At 44.0% G+C, this 21,333-nt stretch overlaps 1 protein-coding gene across 2 annotated transcripts in view; it reads left to right on the forward strand.

The window, feature by feature from the left end:
- disc1 (DISC1 scaffold protein) overlaps nucleotides 1-10,814 on the forward strand; it is a 57,829-nt gene extending 47,015 nt beyond the window's left edge. For both annotated transcript variants that reach the window (XM_062519463.1, XM_062519464.1), the window contains exons 11-14: nucleotides 1-51; nucleotides 1,621-1,665; nucleotides 4,451-4,565; nucleotides 8,019-10,814. The exon at nucleotides 1-51 is cut by the window's left edge and continues 196 nt beyond it. In XM_062519463.1, coding sequence (XP_062375447.1) covers nucleotides 1-51; nucleotides 1,621-1,665; nucleotides 4,451-4,565; nucleotides 8,019-8,251 — 444 coding nt within the window. In that variant the 3' untranslated portion in view covers nucleotides 8,252-10,814. The remainder of the gene's footprint in view (nucleotides 52-1,620; nucleotides 1,666-4,450; nucleotides 4,566-8,018) is intronic.
- The last annotated feature ends 10,519 nt before the right edge of the window (nucleotides 10,815-21,333 follow it).

Below are 21,333 nucleotides of genomic sequence, written 5' to 3' on the forward strand. Positions count from 1 at the left end.
GGGGGTCGCTGGTGCCCAGAAGCCAATCTGCAGCACTCTGAATTCACCAAGGTAGGCTACTGTGAAGAAGCGTATCTGTGTCAGACAGCTTTTACTTTCAAAGCTCAGGTAACCTGAAACCCAGTACCAGTCCAACTCTGGAGCTTTGTCGGGGTATTTGGAAACTTCTAGATTTTCTTCTGGTATTGTATCTCTGACACAGTTTTGGCTGTGTTGCCTGGAGTGCCCTCGGCTCTCTGCCCAACTCTGGGGTCTGAGTCCAAAAGTGCGTTATGAAAGATCAGACTGCTGCTCTCCTTATGCAAAGCTTCATATCTCCTATTGAGAATGATGAACTTGCAGTACCTATCCATTATGAATACTGCCTGTGCTCTCCTTTGTGCTATTAACTCTATTCTAGCTCTCAAAACTTTTATGGCGCTACTCAGCCAAGCAGAAGCTCTCAAAAGCTTTCAGCATTAAAAAAAGAGAGAGCATATTTTCAAAGAATTCTGAGATAGCCTCTCTCTTGTCAGGGAGCTCTTAGCTTTCTCTCCTCTGCTCTCCATAGTTCTCTGTCTCTATTTCTGTCCTGTCCCCTCTCCTTTAGCAATAAACAGCTCTCAAGCCTGCTATGCTCTTTCACTGACTATATATCTGAATGACTAACTCTCCTCCTCTCTTCTCAGTTTTGCATGCATTTGCTTCCTCTCTGAGTTTTGTCTTTCTCTACTTTTCTTTGTCCTCTTGAAGACTGGCAATGTCTCCTAACCCCTCTCCTCTTCCTCCTCCTCCTCCTCCTCCTACTACTCCTCCTTTTCTTCTTCTGCTGTCTCCAGCCAAGGTGAGCTGAGGCCACTTTTCTTCCTAGCTCTACGTATGCACCCCCTCCTCAAACAACACACACTACTGTAGCAGGCTTATCACTGGAGCCACAACAACAGACTGCTATTGTGCAAATACCTCTTGTTTTTGTAGCTGTTGTGCGCACACACATACACACACACACACACACACACACACACAAACAACCATGGCTCTCAGCTGTTCCGCTCATCTGAGGACATCTCTTTATTGACAGACATTTTCCTAAATGGGTTCCCCACCCAACCCTGCACTTCTGTCCCCCTAGCTTTTTCACCAATTTTCAATAATATAACCTACTCAGTGCAGAAGGTAATTAAAATTTACATCATTGGAGTCCATCAGAAAGTCGCAGTAATTCCTCTTTGCACTGTCTGTAGTGCTCCGCCCCTGCGGCTGCATTATAACTAATACGTCTCCGACAGAGTGGTAATTATTTTCGGCTTTAGCATAGAATCGTAAACCGTTTTCGGCGTGTAGCTAAATTGAACTGTGATGAGGCAGAGCTAAGCCGGTTAATTTATTTTCCACTTATCAGTTTTAATGGCTAATAATTGCTTATGTGCATGTGTGTGTGTGTGTGTGTGTGTGTGTGTGTGTGTGTGTGTTTTGTTTTTTTCATTAAGCACAGAATGTTCAGAATATGTAATTTTGTCTATATGGCTTTTTTTTTCCATAATTGAGATACATGATTGTTTCTTTCTGTGCACAGATTGTTTCTTTTTCTCTGCACCTCAGAACTAATATGGTTGTTTCCCTCTCCCCCCCGCCTGGCAGAAATTAGAAGAGTTCCTGTTCTGCTTGGAGGACAGTCACACGGAGGTAGGAGCACTCAACGTCACGTCTCCCCCGCCTGCCTGCCTGGGTTTTTCTGCAGCGGCAGCATCTCCACCCAGCTGTAATTATAAGAGCCGTGGGGGCTGTAGTCAGCACCTCCGAGCCAGCCGGGCTTCATATCGAGACACACCCCCCCCCCCCCCCCACACTCCCCACTCCCCACTCCCTCCCCCACTGCCTAGACCACCATGACCCGTGGGGTCAATCCATATGTGAACTCCAGCGCTTGGTAGCTCAAATGATGGTCAATCAATAAGCCTCAGCAGCACCCCAGCTCAACCCTGCCCCCCCCCCCATGCCCAGTGTACAGGCAAACAAACGGGGGGTGTGATTTGGTACCAGAGCCAGGGCTACAGTATGTGGATTTATATCTGAGTCTTACCCATTCACTTTGCCACAGGCATCAGCTGTCTGCCACCAAAGGCTTGATGAAGGTTAATGACTAAACACTAATGAAGATAACCAACTGGAGGGCATTATGTCCTTAACACTGCAGAAAACACCCATACCATTGATCAGAAACTTGCTATTGTAATCTGTTGCGAAAACAGATCAGGACCATTGATCCTTTCCCATTTAGTCAGTGAGGCAGTGGTCTTTACTTGGCATTACTCTACTTTGGGAATGGATCGGTTTCCCAGCCTCCAGAGCTTCCGGGAATTGTCTTCTGGAAAATTGCAGGATGCTGGTGTATTTAATGATCGTTGATATTGATGGGGATTGTGTGGATTGTCTGTGTGCTAATATGATACAGTCGGTTAAAGCCGTGTGTGTGTGTGTGTGTGAATGTCTGTGTGTGTGTGTGTGTGTGTGTGTGTGTGAGAGAGAGATGTGGTGGGGTGGGGTGATGGGGAGAGAGAAGGAACACAAAGGCAGAGAGAGAGAGAGAGAGAAGAAAAACAGATATGGTGGACACAGGGGGAGAGAGTGAACGAGGGAGAGCGTGTGAGTGAGAGAAAAAGAGTGAGAGAGAGGTCTGGGAAGAATGGAGCGGAGAGACGGCCTCCTGGCAACAGTCTGATCAGGCCGGCCTCTCCCTAATGACTTTAATGGAATGATTTCCACTTTGCCGCTGCTCACCTGCCTGCCATACTAACACAAAGGAAATCGATGCCAGCAGTGTTCGCCCTCCTCCCCCCATCCGTCGCCTTTCCTCCTTATCCTTCCCTCTTTCTCTCATTTTCGATCCCCCTCATTCTCTCCCTCCCTCCCTCCTTCTCTCTCTCTCTCTTTCCCTCTCTTTATCTGTCTCCTTCTCTTTCCTCCTGACTTTGTTCCTCTCTCCCTTTCTCCCGCTGTGGTGTAAATCAGCTTTTCCTGAATGCTCCTCTCAGATGCCGGTCCTCTGGCAGCCCAGTTTGGGGAGGGGAAGTTAACAGGCAGACACCCACTCTCCACTTCGCCCCCACCGCCCCCCCCCCCCCCCCCCACACACACACACATCTAATACCGAGTCTCACATCACTCTCTCACATCAAACGCGGGAATCATTAATGTCTCATTATGCACATTTCGTTCTTTAACCGAGAGGAAGAGTTTCCATTAGCGGTTCTCGTGGAAATCCAACAGATTAATCATTAGTAATTGGCTCTGAGAGGGTGCAAATAGAGCAGGTCGGTCCTGTCTGGAACTCAATTCGCAATTGAGGTCACTGTAGTTTATCGACATGTCTGTAAGGAATTTCAAAGACTCAAGGTCACTGTATCGACAGTCAACAGTGCATAGACCCAATGTATCTTCATCAGCTTCTTATTGACAGTAAGATGGATTTTTATATAGCCTTCAGAAAACGCTATATGGTTTTGATTGGGACAAGGGATAGGCCATTACATGCAATGGGATTTCAGATGTGAGATTCATATCACTGCCTATCCCTTTCCTCAATAGCCCATGTTGATACTAAGAGGCTATTTTAGAAATATGCTCCAGGCTGTTTGCGAAACCCTAGTCTCTCAACAACATGCCAACTGAGAGACTAATCCTTACTATAACCACAAGTGCTTACCCTAAGCATTATAGTGAGTATGGGGGGTATTTGATATCCTCAACAGACTTCAGACCAAAAACATGGTCTTTTAGATATAATAATGTTGAACCAATTATTTCTATTTGAATGTTCTAAAAGGTGTTGTATTCCAGACTCTATCTCATTACTGAGAGTAAAAATAGACTCCGAGTCTGGCTATTTTCTGCTGCTCATTCAGACAGTGTGAAGCCTAGAGGGGGACATCTGACTCCAGGGAGCTCTCACCTGAGAAAATGAATCAGGCCCCACGCTGTCCCTTACTGGGCAGTCTAAATAAATGAATAAATAAATAAAGGACTAAGGAAAGAAAGAAAGAAAGAAAGGAAGACAGGAAGAGAAGAATAAAAAAGTGGTGATTCACGGCAAAGTGTGATGGAACTGGGGCAGGCCCACCAGATGGAGCTGCCCCAATTACTTTATCCTTTGCATGTGCTCACCAGTGCAAAAGCACATATCGACACACACACTCACACACACACACACACACACACACACACACACACACACACACACACACACAGAGGAGGTTTACAGTAAAACTGGCCCAGAGATGTTGATGTAATCATTTTATAAATAATTGATGATGTCCAATGGCAATTAGAGTTTACATAGAAACTGAAGGCAAGCTTGAATCAGCGTGTATGTTGCTGTTGCAGCTGCTGCTGCTGTTGTTGTTGTTGTTGTTGTTGTTGCTGCTGATGTTGTTGCTGATGATTGCTAAGGGTGTGTGTTGGCCCTTTGCAGGACTTGAATAGCGATGTAGAGGATGTGACGGGCCAGTGTGAGAGGATCAGTGAGCAGCTTCTCTCCCTGGAAGACCAACTGCAAGCGGCCATCGACAACCAGGACCACCAGCTTACACATATCCTTTAAAACACCTGCCTCTTGGCACGAAGCTGTGTGTGTGTGTGTGTGTGTGTGTGTGTGTGTGTGTGTGTGTGTGTGTGTGTGTGTGTGTGTGTGTGTGTGTGTGTGTGTGTGTGTGTGTGTGTGTGTGTGTGTGTGTGTGTGTGTGTGTGTGTGTGTGTGTGTGTGTGCGTGCGTGCGTGCGGTGTGTGTGTTGTGTGTGTGCATGCTTAATGCTTATTATTCAAATGTATGTGAATAATCTCCTCCTATATATCCTCCACTCTAAAGTCCATAAGCATTATGTGGGAAGACAAGCCATCGCCAATGTGCTGAAAAAGGTTGCCTCACCCATTTCAGCACATCTCAATTCTCTAACATTTATGGAAACCTGCCATGGCAGAGTGGGAATGAAAGTCAGATTATTTCCATATCCTGTTACATTGCTGGTGGGAGCCCTGGTGCATTAGTTGGCTGACTGGAGATTCCAACACCAAAAAAGACAGCTGGTTCCACTCTCACCTTGGATAGAACGCCCCCACGGAACACTGACGTTCAACTGGTTTTTGCTAGTACAATGGGGTTGCCATTACATGCATATACTGTGATGCATTACATGACATTCATAATGAAGTGCTTCGTCCACTGTTTTTTTGTTGTTCGGTAACAACAATTTTTTTCAGCATTATACTGTAAGTGCTTGTTTAACTTGATTTCAATCTGGACAGTTAACTTCAGTGTCTGAACATTACGAAAGCAAAATTGGTTTCAGAGACATACTGTATTATCACAATTGTACATAACCTGTTGGTTTAGCATACCAACACACAACCCAGCCGGAGTGTAGTACTGTACACACACTCCTTAATGAGCCCGGAGCTCTTGACTTTAACAGACCCTGAATACGACAGACCCCTCCTGGCCTTATAGTCTTTCCTCTCTGCAGACACCCTGGGCTGTTCATTAGTGTCAGAGAGGGCTGAAGTGGATCTTTGTTAGTGTCATTGGCAGGAGCATGGCTCTGGGAAAGAGAAGAACTCCCTGGAGCTCCGACATGCTAACTGTCTCAGTATGACACCTCTGCGTCGGTAAAGGCTCCGGTAAGGTTGAGGCATGGCAGATCACTGGGCGTGTCACCTAATGAGCCGCAGATAGAGTTAGCCTCTTTCCCCAAGTTTTTTCAGATCAGATCAGAAACAGACAGATGATCAGAGATGAGACATTTGAGAAAAAGAGACGTGCTAAAAAGGAAATGGAAAAAAAAAAAAAAGACACAAGAGGGAATAAGAGCGTATCAAAGAAAGGTTATTAGAGGGAGCGTCAGTCTCCATCACCAGAGATTAAGGGGACGCGACAGAGGAGGAAGTCCGTCGCTGATAGTGCCTTGTCATCGCCGTGAGATCTTAATGTCTCTTTTCCGCCTCGCCAGGCGGAGATTGGATTGGAGGCCGGGGCAACCCCTCGCTCGCTTCCCTGTTTGGAAATAACATCCCGGCAGATTGACGCAAACGACTCTGCTGGAGCGCATTACTCCTAACAATGCATCATGCTAATGAGGAGGGCTCGGGAGGAGACGGGGGGGGGGGGGTGGGGGGGGGCGCGACGGCTGCGCGAGCCGCCGTTTCGGATTTCCATATTTCCTTTTCCGCCGTCCTCTTTTATTAGTGCGCGTGCGACGTCTCAAGGCGTATTTAGAGCAGGTATATTCCTGGGCCACCCCAAATGAATCTCGTTCTTCTCTCGGAGATGGGTGAGAGCTGTCAAGGGAATGTTGTGCTGCCTTGTGACGGATGATGTCTGTGTGAATGGGCTAATTACAAATACATGCATCTCATGTCGACATTCCAAGCATGGGGTTGATCTGTAGTGCTCTGCCTGTGTTGGCCACTGAGATAAGGACCTCTGAATACATTAACAAGGATCACAGAAACAGCTCTAGAAGTGCTAATATGTTATGAGATAACACCATGCAATATGATGTCTGGTCATATAATAAACAACTATTGTGTGTTTCTCAGAGGGAGAGAGAGAGAGAGAGAGAGAGAGAGAGAGAGAGAGAGACAGAGAGAGAGAGAGAGAGAGAGAGAGAGGTGAGTGTAGTGGGGGCTCACAGTGTATCTTCCTCCTTTCTTCAGATGTAATTATGCTCTTCTCTTTCTTTCATCTCCACTGGTTTGCTCTCAGGCAGTAAATATAAAGTCTTATCCTCTCTTTGCAAGACCAGAACAAAGGAAAGGAGTAAAGTCTGGTGTGTGGACCAAAGATACATGTAGCCTCTCTCTTACACACACACACACACACACACACACACACACATACAGTACACACACACACACACACACACCCATCTGCTGCTGTCTAGACATATCAGTGCTCAGACATACTGTATGAGCAAGAGGTCATGGTCATGGCTGTGCTCTTGAACCACGCGAGGTGGGCCCTCCACTGTACGGGTAAACGCAGTGTGGGCTGTTGTTGTTATCGGTGGGCGCTGTTGTCATAGCAACCAGCCTTGCTTGCGGCTGGTGTTTGAGCGGGGGAAAAAAACGCTCATCCAGTGTTCCGAGCAGATCATAGACGGATGCATTAATGAGCACATCTCTTTTTTTGTTCTTCTTTTTTTCCGTTTTTTTTTCTCTCCTCACGCCTCTTCTTCTCGCCAAGAACTTCATTACGTCCCCGATCGGCACAGCCGGAGGGAGATCTCCCTGATCCATCCCCTTTTCATAATTCATGAAGCACTCTTTAACGGCCGCTTAATTATGAATGAGGACAATCTGTGGCCGTTTGGAGAGCAAAGCGAGCCATCAGGCCCCATCTGCCTCCCAGCCTCCCGCCTTTGATTCTCCCACTTAAGCCGGACACCGGCCCCGCCGCTCGTTTTGGGGGCTCTAGGCAGGTTAAACAATACACACACGCACGCACGCACGCACACCCACACACACACACACACACACACACATGCACACACACACACAGAGCGAGTCACCCCCACTTGGCTCAAGCCCATGAATTATTTACCCCCTTGTGGATGGCACTCATTACGGGGAGGAAACAAGCTGATGAGGCATGATTCGGGGGCTGCTGTGACCCGGGGGCTCGGTGATCCCACTGAAACCGCTCTAATCTTTGTTTGACTGCTAAAGCCAAAATAATGAAGGAATTGGGTGTTGGGATTCTTTTTTTTTTGTCTGGTGTTGGCAGGCTCACACTTGCCTTCATATTCACCAATCACTCTCGCTACCCTTTTTATCGGTTCATGAGCATGCATTAATGTGTGTGTGTGTGTGTGTGTGTGTGTGTGTGTGTGTGTGTCTGTCTGTGTATATGGATGTGTGTGTGTGTGTGTGTGTGTGTGTGTGTGTGTGTGTGTGTGTGTGTGTGTGTGTGTGTGTGTGTGTGTGTGTGTGTGTGTGAGAGAGAGAGAGAGAGAAACAGGCAGTTGTTCCTTAACTCTTTTGCTCTGCACTGTCCTTGGAGAGGGAGGTGAAGGAGGTGAAGGTCACCCTTCAGGCGATGCTGATGCAGCTGCAAGATGAAGACGAGGATGAGGAGGAGGAGAAGGAGAAGGAGGACCACGATGAAGAGCTGGAGGAGGAAGATGAAGTGGAACTGGAGGAGGATGAGCAATATCACGACATCATGGACGATGTGGACATAGAGGACGATCATTATTTCAGCGATAACTGGGAGATCTGAGAACGTGGAACTGTGCATCATAAAAAGCCTTGAGAACGGAATCACTGAGGACTAAAGCCTTGAGACTGAGCTCATCAGTTTGGTAAATCTTGAAGATGGGCCCACCGTCCCTGCTGAAAAGAGGACATTATCTATCTAACACCTCATCATTAATGATAATCTGAGACCAGCATTTCATATACATTCCTCACGAGTATTTGTGACCTTCCACGGCGAAATCAGTCACAATGTCCAAATTTTCAAAATCAAAGTTATTACGTTTTCAGGAAGGGGCATAATCAACCTTCAAAACGATACCTATATCTAATGAATTGAACATCATATTACTGAAATATAAACATTCAAAGGAGTTGTGTTCATCCTGTCATGCCAATAGAAAAACGGAGAAATCTGCCTCTGAAGTTAACCGTCGGCTCAACACTCACGAACGCTTTGTAAGGTCGCCGCTATTACAAGATTTACGGTACTTGTATCAACGACACAGCACGCGGATGGCTTGGTGGTTGTCAATGAGTGCATTTACCGTAAAAATTGGAATAGAGCGGCAAAAACGAGACGCCTCTAACTTCCTGCTTCCTCTAACTTTCTCACCTCAACAAACTCACGTTTTTAGACTACAAAAGGTCAGTTTTTCGGCGAAATGTATTCACGGCCGTACAGTGTAGACCTCCCACCGTTTCAAAACACTTACAAAAAAAAATCCACAATTTTAGCACAAGTGACATAAATGGCCATTTTTCTCAGAAACGCCTGTTGCGACAAGCGACTGGTTTTGCCGTGGAACGTCAAATTTTTGCCTCTGGTAGCATTTACTTTTTTAGCACTGATGTGTGTGTGTTTGTGTGCATCTGTCTGATAATTTTTCATCCATAGGGATGTTGTTGATAATGTACTCAATGTACTCATGAATAATCTCATGAATAATCAGCATGAAGGGTAGCCTATTTGGTCACTGACTTATGTTTCACAAATCTATAATTGTTCTTCACAATAAGTATGCACAATAATTGCATTCATTATGTAAGCAATACAGGTTACTTACACAGTAGTAGTTTCACTTACTGTACAAATTGTGGTAAAAATGAGCTGAGGAACCGTTAATGGTTTACATTTACAATATGCAAGACTTGCTGTAATGGGATTGTGGTCATGTTTGTTATTACTGCGTTATTACATAATTGTTTCACTAGTTTTTTTTGCATTTGTCTTTTAACTCAACACACATATTTAAGTGTGAGCCATTCTTTTGTAATGGATATAGTTAGACAGACCCTGTAAGGATCTACCCCTGTATGAGACAGGCACACAACACATGGCTCTCCAACTTGAAATAGGAATATTTGATTTGATGCACGAATAGGCCCATTTATGTTGCTTCTATTTATTTTGGTTTCTATGATTTTTAAAAACATTCCATAAAACTTTTTGTATACTTGTATGAGACTTATTTATTGTTTTTCATGTTTATTGTATTTTTTTTAAAATATTTGTTTACACTGATTGTTTTTTTTATTCTTTTTTTGTTCAGTTTTATAATGCAATTGACATCACGTTCTAGGCTTGTTCAAGTCTTTGTAGTCTGTGTAGTGTTAGTATGACCAGTGTGAGAAATTACCTGGTGGCAAGGCAATCAGGGTGTCCCCCTTACACACCGCCAGTGTTACACCAAACCTAGAGTGGAGGTTGAAAAATATTCTGTCTTAAGAAGGATTCAGACCAAAGATTCCCAACGAGACGAGACCAGTCGCGCCGCGACGTTCTAAAACCTTGAAACTGTTATTAAACATGTTGAATGCTCTGCGATGGCTTGCAACTACAGTACATGCAACATTTAATTCACACCACTGCACCGTCGTGTTGGGAATCTTTGGTGTGAATTGGGCTTTACCTTTATAAAGAATGGACCCCAAAGAACCCCCAAAATGCATCTCTTGAGGCTTTCAGGGGGTGACAAGTGTCAATCAGGGGGTCTTGCACCCTGTTTTGCATCCTGAATATGACACATTTTAATGGATTTTGCATAATGCATTTTTCTGATGACGATTGGACAAAAATGATTTAGTAGTCCATGATAAAAGCAATTTTGGTGCATCATCAACTTAATTAAGCTAGCAGTGTTAAAACAGGCTGGGTCTGCACAAATGTGTCTCTTTTGCTTCTTTGAAAAAGCATTGAGGGAGATGTCTTTTGTAATTTTGTACATCAACTTTGGTAATTGTGGTATTTTTTTTCTCTTATTAAGCACTTTGTTATCATTATGAAGGATCTTAATCTTAGGTTTTAAATGCAATGTGCCAGCTAATGAAAAGTCCTTCCACTCTTAACAAGCACAGTTTGGGTTGAATGTTTATTTCTTGGCTTTTACCTGTAACAGCTTCAAAACCACTGTAGGGTACCGAGCCACTGACGTCTCATTCTTCCTCTTTTAACCTATGATATCTACGTTGCATTCCCTTGCTTATTGTGCAGAAGTATGATTATACTTTGTATGTAAACAGTTTAAGTTTAAGACCAATGACATGTATTTTTATTCCCTTTCTGAAAAATAAAAGAAGGAACATGAATCAAATTATCCCACATCTAGTTGTTATCTTTGGTCTGCCATTAATGGTTATTATGAATACCACACACAGTTAAGTCGTCATTCATATTTGATGACTGAAAATGCCTCCATATGGATTAAAATGAGACATTTCTTTAACCCATAATTAGTTAACCTGTTAATCTGACCTCTCCAGATGGCTTTGATTGTAGTGATATCCTCTGCATTTCACTTTGTGGAATCACCAGTGAAATCACCCATCTCAGCTAGCCCCATATTAGCCTGAGGTGCATTACTCCACTGGGGGAAGTCTGGCCCCACAACCCCCACAACCCCCAGAACACACTACCTTCTCGCACCTGAACAATGGGGCTGTTTGCACCATAGGGCATGCTGCCTGCCAGGCACACGCACAGCATCCATCCGTCAGCTTAAGGGGGCTTACACACCCCAAGCTTGGCAGCGGGAAGCACTGAGAGGCCGAACCCCGGCACCTAATTGAATCCATGTTTGCACCATACTGATAGCCATGCCGGCTCCTTTGTTCTACAATAACCATGGAAACCAAGCCAGATGGGGATGGGTGATGGGGGGATGCGGCATGCTAGCACCATGATGAGATGCTCTTGTTAATGTTTACATTGTCACATCCTGTTTCGGAGATGTAAGGCAACAGACAGTGCTACTCTGGGGAGTTCAAATGAAAGTCGTTTCCATACAGGAACTACTGTAGGAAAACCGACTTGGTTTCTCAAAACTCCACAGTACAATACAATTCAATTTTAATTGAAACAACTCATAAAATTGTACTTTATAATATACGTGTATCTATTCCATTTACACGGATTAAGCGTTTGAAAGTCGTCTCCATCACTATATCTCCCATCACAGGAATAAGAGCCTCTCCTGTACGCTCCTGCCACTCAGCACGTTCCTTCTGACTGAGCTAATTCCTGAGTGCCCCCCTGTTCACCCCCACCCACACGGCCTGCCTGTCATCAGTGTTAGCTGCTTGAGCGTTGTGCTGTCAAGTCGGCAGCACCAGTGAGCCTTGTCTTGCTCTCTTCTCCTCCAACTTCCACACTCACTCCTGTTGGGGGGATGGGGGCTTCAGAAGGGTATGAGCCATGGTCTGCCGAAACCGTCCTAGCGCTATGTCATTCTTGAGTTATACTTTAACTGCCTGAAGGTTGTGATGTATTCCTGAAAAATCAAGGAGAAAACCCATGCAAATTGATTACTGAACGTTCCACCCTTTGTGGCCATTAACAGCTTGTGCACATTTGATAATCGACTTGTACAGACTTCTCCACACAAGATGGGTGGCCACTAGAAGTAGCAAAGTTGTCTCCAAAGGCTGCTATATGCTATTCATTTGTAAATGCATAGTATAGGCTTACTCAAAACTACACATATTGACATAATTGTAGTCCAAAACAAAAACACTTCTTATCAAATAGGTTGTTGCTAGGCCTGTGTTTCTGTTTAAGAGACAACATTATCAGGTACAGTATACCTGACCATGGTTGTTCCAGTTACTTATACATTGGGATGTCCAGTACCCCAAGTGAAGAGCGGACAGTTACACACATGGAAGCAATGCATGCAAAGGTTTGCATATTTCATTATATTATTCAACTTCCAATCACCAAGGGTGTACACACTTACAGTGAATGTACACCCTTGATGTGTGTAACAAACAGTTTTGTTTTTGTTACACTTTGACAAAATATTACATACATTTTTTCCCCATCAACTTGTCAAGAGAGGTTTATAGTGTGTTATGGTCTTTTAATAATGAACCCGTAATAAAATGACCATAAAGTCACCATATAATTGCTATGCAATTGTATGCTAAGTGTTCTTCAACTGTTCAGTTCAGTTCAGCAAATCTCCTTTGGAATTAAGAGACATAATTTTCTTGAAAAAGCCTTGGAGACATGCACCGCTGTCAAAAGCATGATAGAATAAAAGGAAGAAAAAGACAGCATTAAAAACAGCACAGATGAGCAGTTAAGGAGACGGACTAGGGGGGGGGGGGAAATATATAACAGCGAGGACTGGAGCGGGAGAGAGAATAGAAAAGGACTCCTATTCTTATTCCTCCACAGTCAGACATGGGAAATCACACTTAATTATGCACACAATACCAGAGGGAGAGGCGCCATCTCCTCAGCAACAGCCCCCCATCTCCTGTCATTTAGAGCGCAGGGAGAGATGGCAGAGTGGGTGGTAATGACTTCTCATGCTGCTCGCCCGCTCCTGCCTCTCTCTCTCACTCGTTCGCTCGCTCATGCTCGCTCGCTAGCTCAGTCAGCCCAGCTCTCTGTGGGTTTCTCTGGACCGGATTCAAACTAAAAGGCCAGTTATTCCCCCCCACCCCGGCCCCCATAGCATTCCCTACAATGTTAAAGTGACCTTGTATTTTTTTCAATGTCTGGATTGGTTGACTTTGAGCATTGGATGCATGGGCATTTGAAGAGAAGGAGAGGGGATATCAGACAGAGCTTCATTATGAGAGCTTCATTAAAGACCCCCTATGGAACATTTTCAAGTTAATAAAACGGTTTAGAAATCATTGTGATGGCTAAATGACCTGTTATGGTGAGAATGGCGTCCCCCACCGTCTCCTAGCGGAATACCAGCCTTCCCAGATCTGCACTAGCGTCCCGACAGTGTCTGAAATGAATCAGGAAGTCTTGTGTCAAGCGAGAACGAGCAAGATACACAAAATACTTAAAAATTCTCTGGATAATACACAAGCTTCCCTCAAGCACTGGTTAGCCATGCCGGCTAGCTATAGGATGGCTTCATTTTTTAGATCATCATGGCAGTGACAGCAGAAAGACCAAAGAGACCAAAGAGCAGAAAGACCAAAGATTGAGAAAAATCTAACCAACAAAGATGTGCACCCCAAAGCTGTAGGGGGAGCTCCGTGGACAAAAATATGGCATCGAAAGTGAGAAATCGGCAAAGAAATTACTGGAATTACAGAATGGCCTTTTAAGTGTTGCCATAGTTTGGATGGAAATAAATCACAATTAGGTTTTTCATGTTACCCATCACTCATAGTAGCATAGTAGCAGAGCACTGCTGTTCAGTCACATGTTGGGAGAGAGAGAGAGGGAGACTCTGGGCGATAAGCCGGCCCTTGTGCTAGCTAGCTCCTGATTCTGGTCCAATAGCAGATGGTCACTGTGCTTAATGCAAAACCTTCATGAAACTAGCCCCAGTCTCAATGTCTCCCTACTCCCTCCATTTACCTTCTCCTGTAACCCCCCCCCCCCCCCGCTCCCCTATTCCCTGGCCTCCGTGCTGGGTTGAGGAGCGACACAGCGGTGCCGACAGCTTGCCAAATGTGGGCCAGGATGTTTTCACTCTCCTAATGGCAAGTGGCAGTAATATGAGCAAGCTCCAACACCATTCGCCATGCAGTGGGTGGTGGAAGGGCGGTCGCTTTGCCTGGTAACAGTTTGCTTATTATTACAGGGCCAAAGAAAAATCTGTTATTTGTTTGTGTGTGTGTTTTTTAATCAGATGTAGTGGCTGGTGAGAAATCACAGCTTTACCCAAGTCTGGCAGAGGGGGAAATTGCAAAAGCCTTTTTGGACCGCCAACAAAGCATGTCTGCAATATCCTCTGTCAGAACGACACAGGAAAGAGCATAATGATTTATGCTTTTAATTCACGTATAAAAACTGATTCCATTGTTACATTATGGAACTTTATTTTTACATTCTCTGTCCTTCCAAAAATAAAATAAATAAAAAATAGAGTGTCCCAGTTTCGCTCAAATGGGGTGCACTAATTATCTGCTGGAGAAGAGCATATAATGGCACAGAAACTTGCAGTCGATGCGTTTTCCGTGATGAGTCTGCGCTTTGACCTTATCAGAAGATCAGTTTAATGTGCTCTCCAGTGGTGGGGCAGGGAGACCCTCGCGGTGGCTTTCTGACCCCAGCAAGCCAAAGGTTGCTGCGCTGTCATGCGGCGTCAAATATGGGCTGAGTCACCGTCTCCCAGCGCGGCCTTCCCAGCTCCCGATCCCATTCGGCACAGTCGCCCTCCCAGTGCCTGCGGACACAGTCTGCTGTATCAGATTTGGGTTGTTCGGGAAGACGAGGCACGTTTTGGTGAATAGTCAGTGAATTATTTCACGTTCCCGATGCCCTCAGAGAATTCCCATTTTTTGGTGTGTGTTTGTGTTACTTTTTTTGGAAGTGTCGAGAGGTACTGGACAGACAGATAGACAGTCAAGCCGCTAAGTCATGAGACAGAGACACATGACTTCCTTCTGTAAGCACTTTCATTGTTAACCTTGCCTGAGGCCAAATGAATATAAAACAGTGCTTTTTTCCCCTGACTGACACAGGGGGAGAGGGGGTGTGCAGCGCTCAGCCATACCTCAAACCAACAGGGTTTAAAGGGAAACTCATTTACATATGGTCTCTACATGCAATCCTTTAAATGTTAATTTGGGTTTTACTGCAGAGTAAGAAGAAGTGATGTTTACTGTGTCTGTATCAGGTATGACTGAGAGAGAGACAGAGAGAGAGAGAGAGACAGAGAGAGAGAGAGAGAGAGAGAGAGAGAGAGAGAAAGGGATAGATTTCCTAGAAAGTCTGTAGTCTGTGTTTCTTCCACAAATGGATTTTGAATTTGAAATTGAATTCCACATACTGTAGGATGTCAGTGGAACATTGGAATCTAAGACACATCTCCCTTGGGCAATCATTTTATTTTTTTTATTCCGCCATAAGACCCTAACCCCCCCAGTAACATCAACATATTCTTTTAAACGCTTTATCATGCCATAGCATGTCGGAGGATTATAATACATCTGATTTAAAAAATCTGTTATGATTGTATGGCCAGCCAGACTCTCATGTGATTTCTGTGCACCATCTGCCCAGAACAGTAGGGCTCTTTAGTCCCATTTCTCAAAACACTGCAATGCCAGTCACTCACCGCATGCCGCATTGTTTATGGAACAGCCATTGACCTCCTCTGTAGTGCACTCTGTTTAGAGAAGCTTCTAGAAGTGGTTGGGTGCGGTTTCCAATGCACTAATAAAGTTGCTGGAACGTTAATGTATCCGAAGCACAATTGCAGTGTTTTGTGTGGCCACGTTTAGCACACGTTATGCCTGTGTCTCTCTCTGTTTGTGCTGGTAATTAGCTTGAACATTGTGTCCTGTCTGGCTTACTCTCTCTCTCTCTCTCTCTCTCTCTCTCTCTCTCTCTCTCTCTCTCTCTCTCTCTCTCTCTCTCCTCCTGCTTGCTCACATCTGCGCAGCGAAAAACAGAATGCTGAGAGAGGAAGTGATGGCTGTTTCATGAAATGATTTAAACGATTAGGGGATTTGAATTATCAGGATCAAACTGATGACAAGGTCTTGATCAAGTGTTCAGTAAAAAGAAAATCACAGAGATCAGAAGGATAAAACATTGGGCACAATTGCCAAACCTCATTGATCTCCCACTAATCTAATATTTCAGTCACAATGATAAGTGCCTAGATGTTTCGGCAACCACCATTTTGAGTTCCAGTTCCATCTGTGAGAAAGTAGGGTAACACTTTACTTGAAGATACCTACATAGGAGTGACATGACACTGTCATGAACACATGACACCGCAAACCCTAATTCTAACCCTAACCTTAACCTTAACCTTAACCCTAACCCTTTCCTTAAACCTTAAAAACCTAACCCTAACACTAACCTGTCATGTCAAAAGCCAAATGACACTTAGCCTAATGACAGAAGCGACAACGTTTATGACTTGTTTATATAATGTTTATGACACGTTCATGACAATATCATGTCACTCTAATGTAGATACCCTCAAATAAAGTGTTACCCCAAAGTCAGCCCGCTTGTCATCCCTGTCTCACACAAAATAATTATGACTAGCTTAGCTTGTCAGTTCCAAGACTCACTGTTACATCTGCACTTGGTATGACATAAAGGACTACAGAGTCCTGGTCTGAGAGCATGACTATTTTTCTCTCTGTTGTTCGTTAGAAACCTATTTTTTTTTGTGATTTGTTGTTAATGTTAATGATACACATCCAGTTAATTATTAATTATATGTCGAAACACATTGGCAGTAGTGATGCATCTTTGAGAGACATCTAGAACTAGCCTCAGGAACAGCTGATTACCTGCCAATGTTGTCTGGATAATAGAGATTTGTTTGTTTTTTATTCGCATGTAAATGCATTTGGATAAACTGTGTCTTGGTTTTTGTCTGGATGTGAGTCACGTTGTGAGAAATTAGACGAGTAAATGGGACCTTGAGGACTTCTGTGATGGAAGAATGCCGCCAAATGATATTTAATAAAAAAATAAAAAAAAAAATGAAAAAAACCCTCTTGGGCTTGTCATTAAACAGTGTTTCAGCTCATTTGAAACGACGTTCACAGCTGAAGGTCTCAGTGCCTCAGTCTTGTTGTGTCTGTTCGTCACACTGTTGCTAGAATGCAAATAAGGGGCATCCAGGGAGGCTATCGTTAGAGGCAGAAAATGGCAGCAGCCTGTTTACATAATGAAATTAGGCCTGGTCTCGGGAGCACGCAAGGTGGGCACAACAAAGCACGTAACAGTCAAAGGAAAAAAAAAACAGAAAGCTGAGCAGACATGAGCAAAATGAGTTTGCAATCAAGGTAGCAAACAACAACACGTCACATGTACAACAATTTGTGTGTGTGTGCTTTGTAAAGTGGCGATGACTAAAGATCAAGGGTCACAATTAATTTATGACACAAACCTCACTTGTCATCAGAGAGCAGACTCCAAACAAAAACAAACACACACACACACACACACAACATAGACAAACACATACGCGTACACATGTGCACACACAGAGTTGTGCGCCGTTGTTTCTGTTGTGACTGGCGCAGAGATTGTGGAGCCTGACCCCCTGTGAATCACCTGTGATGCTAAGCAGTTGTGACGTGGTACGCAACGCCTGCATTTAGGCCACGGACAGGCCTGACAGCACGCTAGACCACACAGCCAGTAGGGATCCGGCGAGACACGTCGGCAGCAGCGGGGGCAAAGTCATTAAAAACTCAGGGTGCGTCACAACGCTTTGGTGAGCAACGTGCACCTGGGCACCGCTGGATAAATAAAACACACACACAGACACACAAACAAACAAACACACAAACACAGCAACAGGGAATTCGAATGTAGGTTAAAAAATGTGTTAAAATTTTAACTCACTTGGAACTGCCATCTACAATCCCACTGATCTACCCAGACGTCCAGAGCCCATAAACTGACAATAGACCTGGATAGATCTGGATAATGGTGTTAACTGTATGTCATGGCCTTGACAGTCAACAAACAAGTGTCTTTGGGTCATTAAGGGATGATGCCTCAGTCAGCATTACACTCTTCTCTTATGGTAAGTGTTTGATGTTAAGACACATTGTAAGAAAAATTAGTTGGTACTCTAAGGGGTTATACATTAACAGGTTCCTTTCAGGAAATCATTTCAGGCTGACAATGCCACATGCAAAGGATAATAAGCTATACAGATCATGAAGCAGTTTCCTCAAAGGACACAAAAGTGTACACACACACACACACACACAAATACATCCATATGGACACATTTAAATGAACTCCCATATCGACACTATCAATCGCTTGCAACTGCATCATGCATTTGTTTACAGTGCATAATATATGAAGAGCTCTTTTCCAAAACGCTATAAATCCATTTTTGAAAATATTAAAAAGTCATGTTATTTAATTGTGTATTTCACTTAATAAAAATGCAGATGTTTTGTTTTGATTTAGTAAAGATAAATCCACTAAACATAATCCAATACAGTTTCACTGAAATTACTTGAAAAATAAAATAAAAAAAAATGATTTGTGAAAATGTATTAAAATGGTGGATATAGCGTTTTGGAAAATAACTCTTCATATATGGTTAGTCTTTGTACAAAGTGATTAATGTAGCCTACTGAAGGCAGGATTCCCCACTGTCTCTTATCCTTTCTTTCTACAGGTGTTCAGACAATCTTTAGAATGAACAAAGTTGTCCAGTAACCCACTCTACTGTATTTACATGCGAAGCACATATTTATTTTCCTCTAAATCTATTTTTAGGTAGGCTAACTATCAACACAGACGCATTCTGTTATCACATACAGTAGATACTAATCAGTGAGGTTGATAATAAAATGAGAAAATAGCACATGCTCAATGTTGAGTGAGTTCAATTAGATATATGCAGTTATTTACATTTAGTATATCTCACAATTTGCTAGTGTTTACTGATTCATTTATTTTCTAATTAGTAGTCGAGATATCAGGCTAAAGATGGAAATAAACCCTTATCTGATTTCAGGTGGGTGTCATTCTGAAATTCAATTACTTTGACAAACAGGTTTGGTAAACCTTTCAATGCCAATATCCAGGTACCAAAAACAGCATAATGGCAGAAATAAGCAAATGCATTTTTTTTTTTTAATGTTTTGATGTTGAACAGCGTTGATTGGAGAATTTTCAGTGTGCTTGTTTAAATAATGAGTTCAATTAAACACTGGGCACACAGCTATGGATAGACGGCAAAAGAGTGATTGTATCAGTTTAATTCCTGTTGAAAGCTCCGACGTATAGTTCTCAGTCAACCTCCTTTTGTTTTGATGCGACTTCTCAAAAAAACAATTGCTTTGGGCAAGCCAGACCTGAACTCCATTCAAAACAGTAAACAGCAGCCTGGTAATAAGATCAATTGCAAAAATCGAGACCATCAAAACAGACCGCCCAACCTTATTAAAGGCAAAACAAAACAAACCTTATCTCTTCAAAAGAGCAATCTAAACATTATTGTCATTGCCCAGTTGCTCAAGAGGGCAATGAAAAGACTGAAAAACAAAGCCCATCTTTCTCTATACGCCAGGAAAAAGAAGGCCATGTCAAAGACAATGAACATGATGGCTGTCTGTTTTTTTCTTCTTTTCAGGCAGTGAACTTAGATGCCTTTTTGTCTTGCCTTTGACTTAGATGCTTCTGGACAGTGAGGCACAGAAAGTCGCCCCTCTGTCCCCTCTTGGGGGTTAAATCATTATTACTGTTCTGATAAAGCTAAGACGGGGTAGAGTGAGATTAAATTTCAGGTTCAATCACGTGTGCTCAGCAGTATTATATCCGATATGTAGACAATTTAAGCATGCTAATGGAAGCGCTTTAAGACATATTCAGACCAGACTACTACTCAATGCTGTCCAGTGTCACAGCATCTCTCAAGGTCACTTCCTGTCTGATTCCTCACAAGTTTTTTTTCTCTGGATTTCAAGTACAGTTTGTATTCAGTCCAAACTGGTTAGCTGAAAGTGTGAAACGCCTGAGTTACATCATCAGTTAAACCAGTAACTTGTTGGGGATGACCATGTCTATATTCTGGCCCCCCCCCCCAACAGACACACACACACACACACACACACACACACACACACACACACACACACACACACACACACACACACACACACACACACACACACACGCAGACAGACACACACACACTCACATCACTCCCTTTCTCTCCCTCTTTCTTTGCACCCTGTCTTCTGGCTGCTGTCAACGAGCAGACAGGCCCATCCATCGGTCCCATCGATCCTGTCGCCCTTTAGTGTGTCTGATCCGTGTGCTCTTTAGAGCCAAGCAGAACAGATGTTGGGGGAGAAAGGCAATATTTCTGCACTCAGGTGACAGTGATGCCTCCCTGGAGGAGGAAAAAGAAGAGCGAGATGGCGGTAGAATGAGAGAGAGGAAGAAAGGATGAGTAGAAAAGAAGAGCATAACAGAGAGAGAGGAAGAGAGAGAATTTGTATGCATGTTTACGTGTGTGTGTGTGTGTGTGTGTGTGTGTGTGTGTGTCTTTAGTGTGTGTGTGTGTGTGTGTGTGTGTCTGTCTTTAGTGTGTGTGTACGTGTGTGTGCAGCCATCACAGTAATGAGTGGGTCTCTCAGTGGGAGAAGGCTTTTATAAATAGATGGCGGGAGGCCCTGCACACGGCTCCATGCTCCCCCGTTGCTGCCCCAACGCTCCCCGCTGACAAACTGTGCGCCTTCGGTTGAGTACAATTCAAACAGGGCGCCTTCCTCCAGAGGTGAGCCAGCGATAATGGCCACTGTCACCTCCCATCACCATTCACTATTCTGTCGCCCTGTCTCCCTCCCCTAACAGAGGGCTCGTTAAACATATGCCCCAGGATGTGACAGACTAGTAATTAAGGACACAGAGATCATTATGGAATGAGAGAGAGCGAGAGAGGGAGAGAGAGAGAGAGGGATAAAGAGAGAGAGGGAGAGGGAGGAAAAAAACAATTACACATTATTGTTAGGAGTTGTTCTCACACCTCACTTGTAAATGCACCAAATAGTGCCCACCTGCAGAGCAAGGATGCTGTCCGGTCTGTCAACGCTCATAAATGACCACAGACACAGACAGCTAGTGAGCAGAGGGCTGACAATGACCTTGGGGGCTGTTAGTGGACAGCTACACGCAAGACCAGC

This window comes from Sardina pilchardus, chromosome 18 (genome assembly GCF_963854185.1).
Source record: "Sardina pilchardus chromosome 18, fSarPil1.1, whole genome shotgun sequence".
NCBI classification, from domain to species: domain Eukaryota; kingdom Metazoa; phylum Chordata; class Actinopteri; order Clupeiformes; family Clupeidae; genus Sardina; species Sardina pilchardus.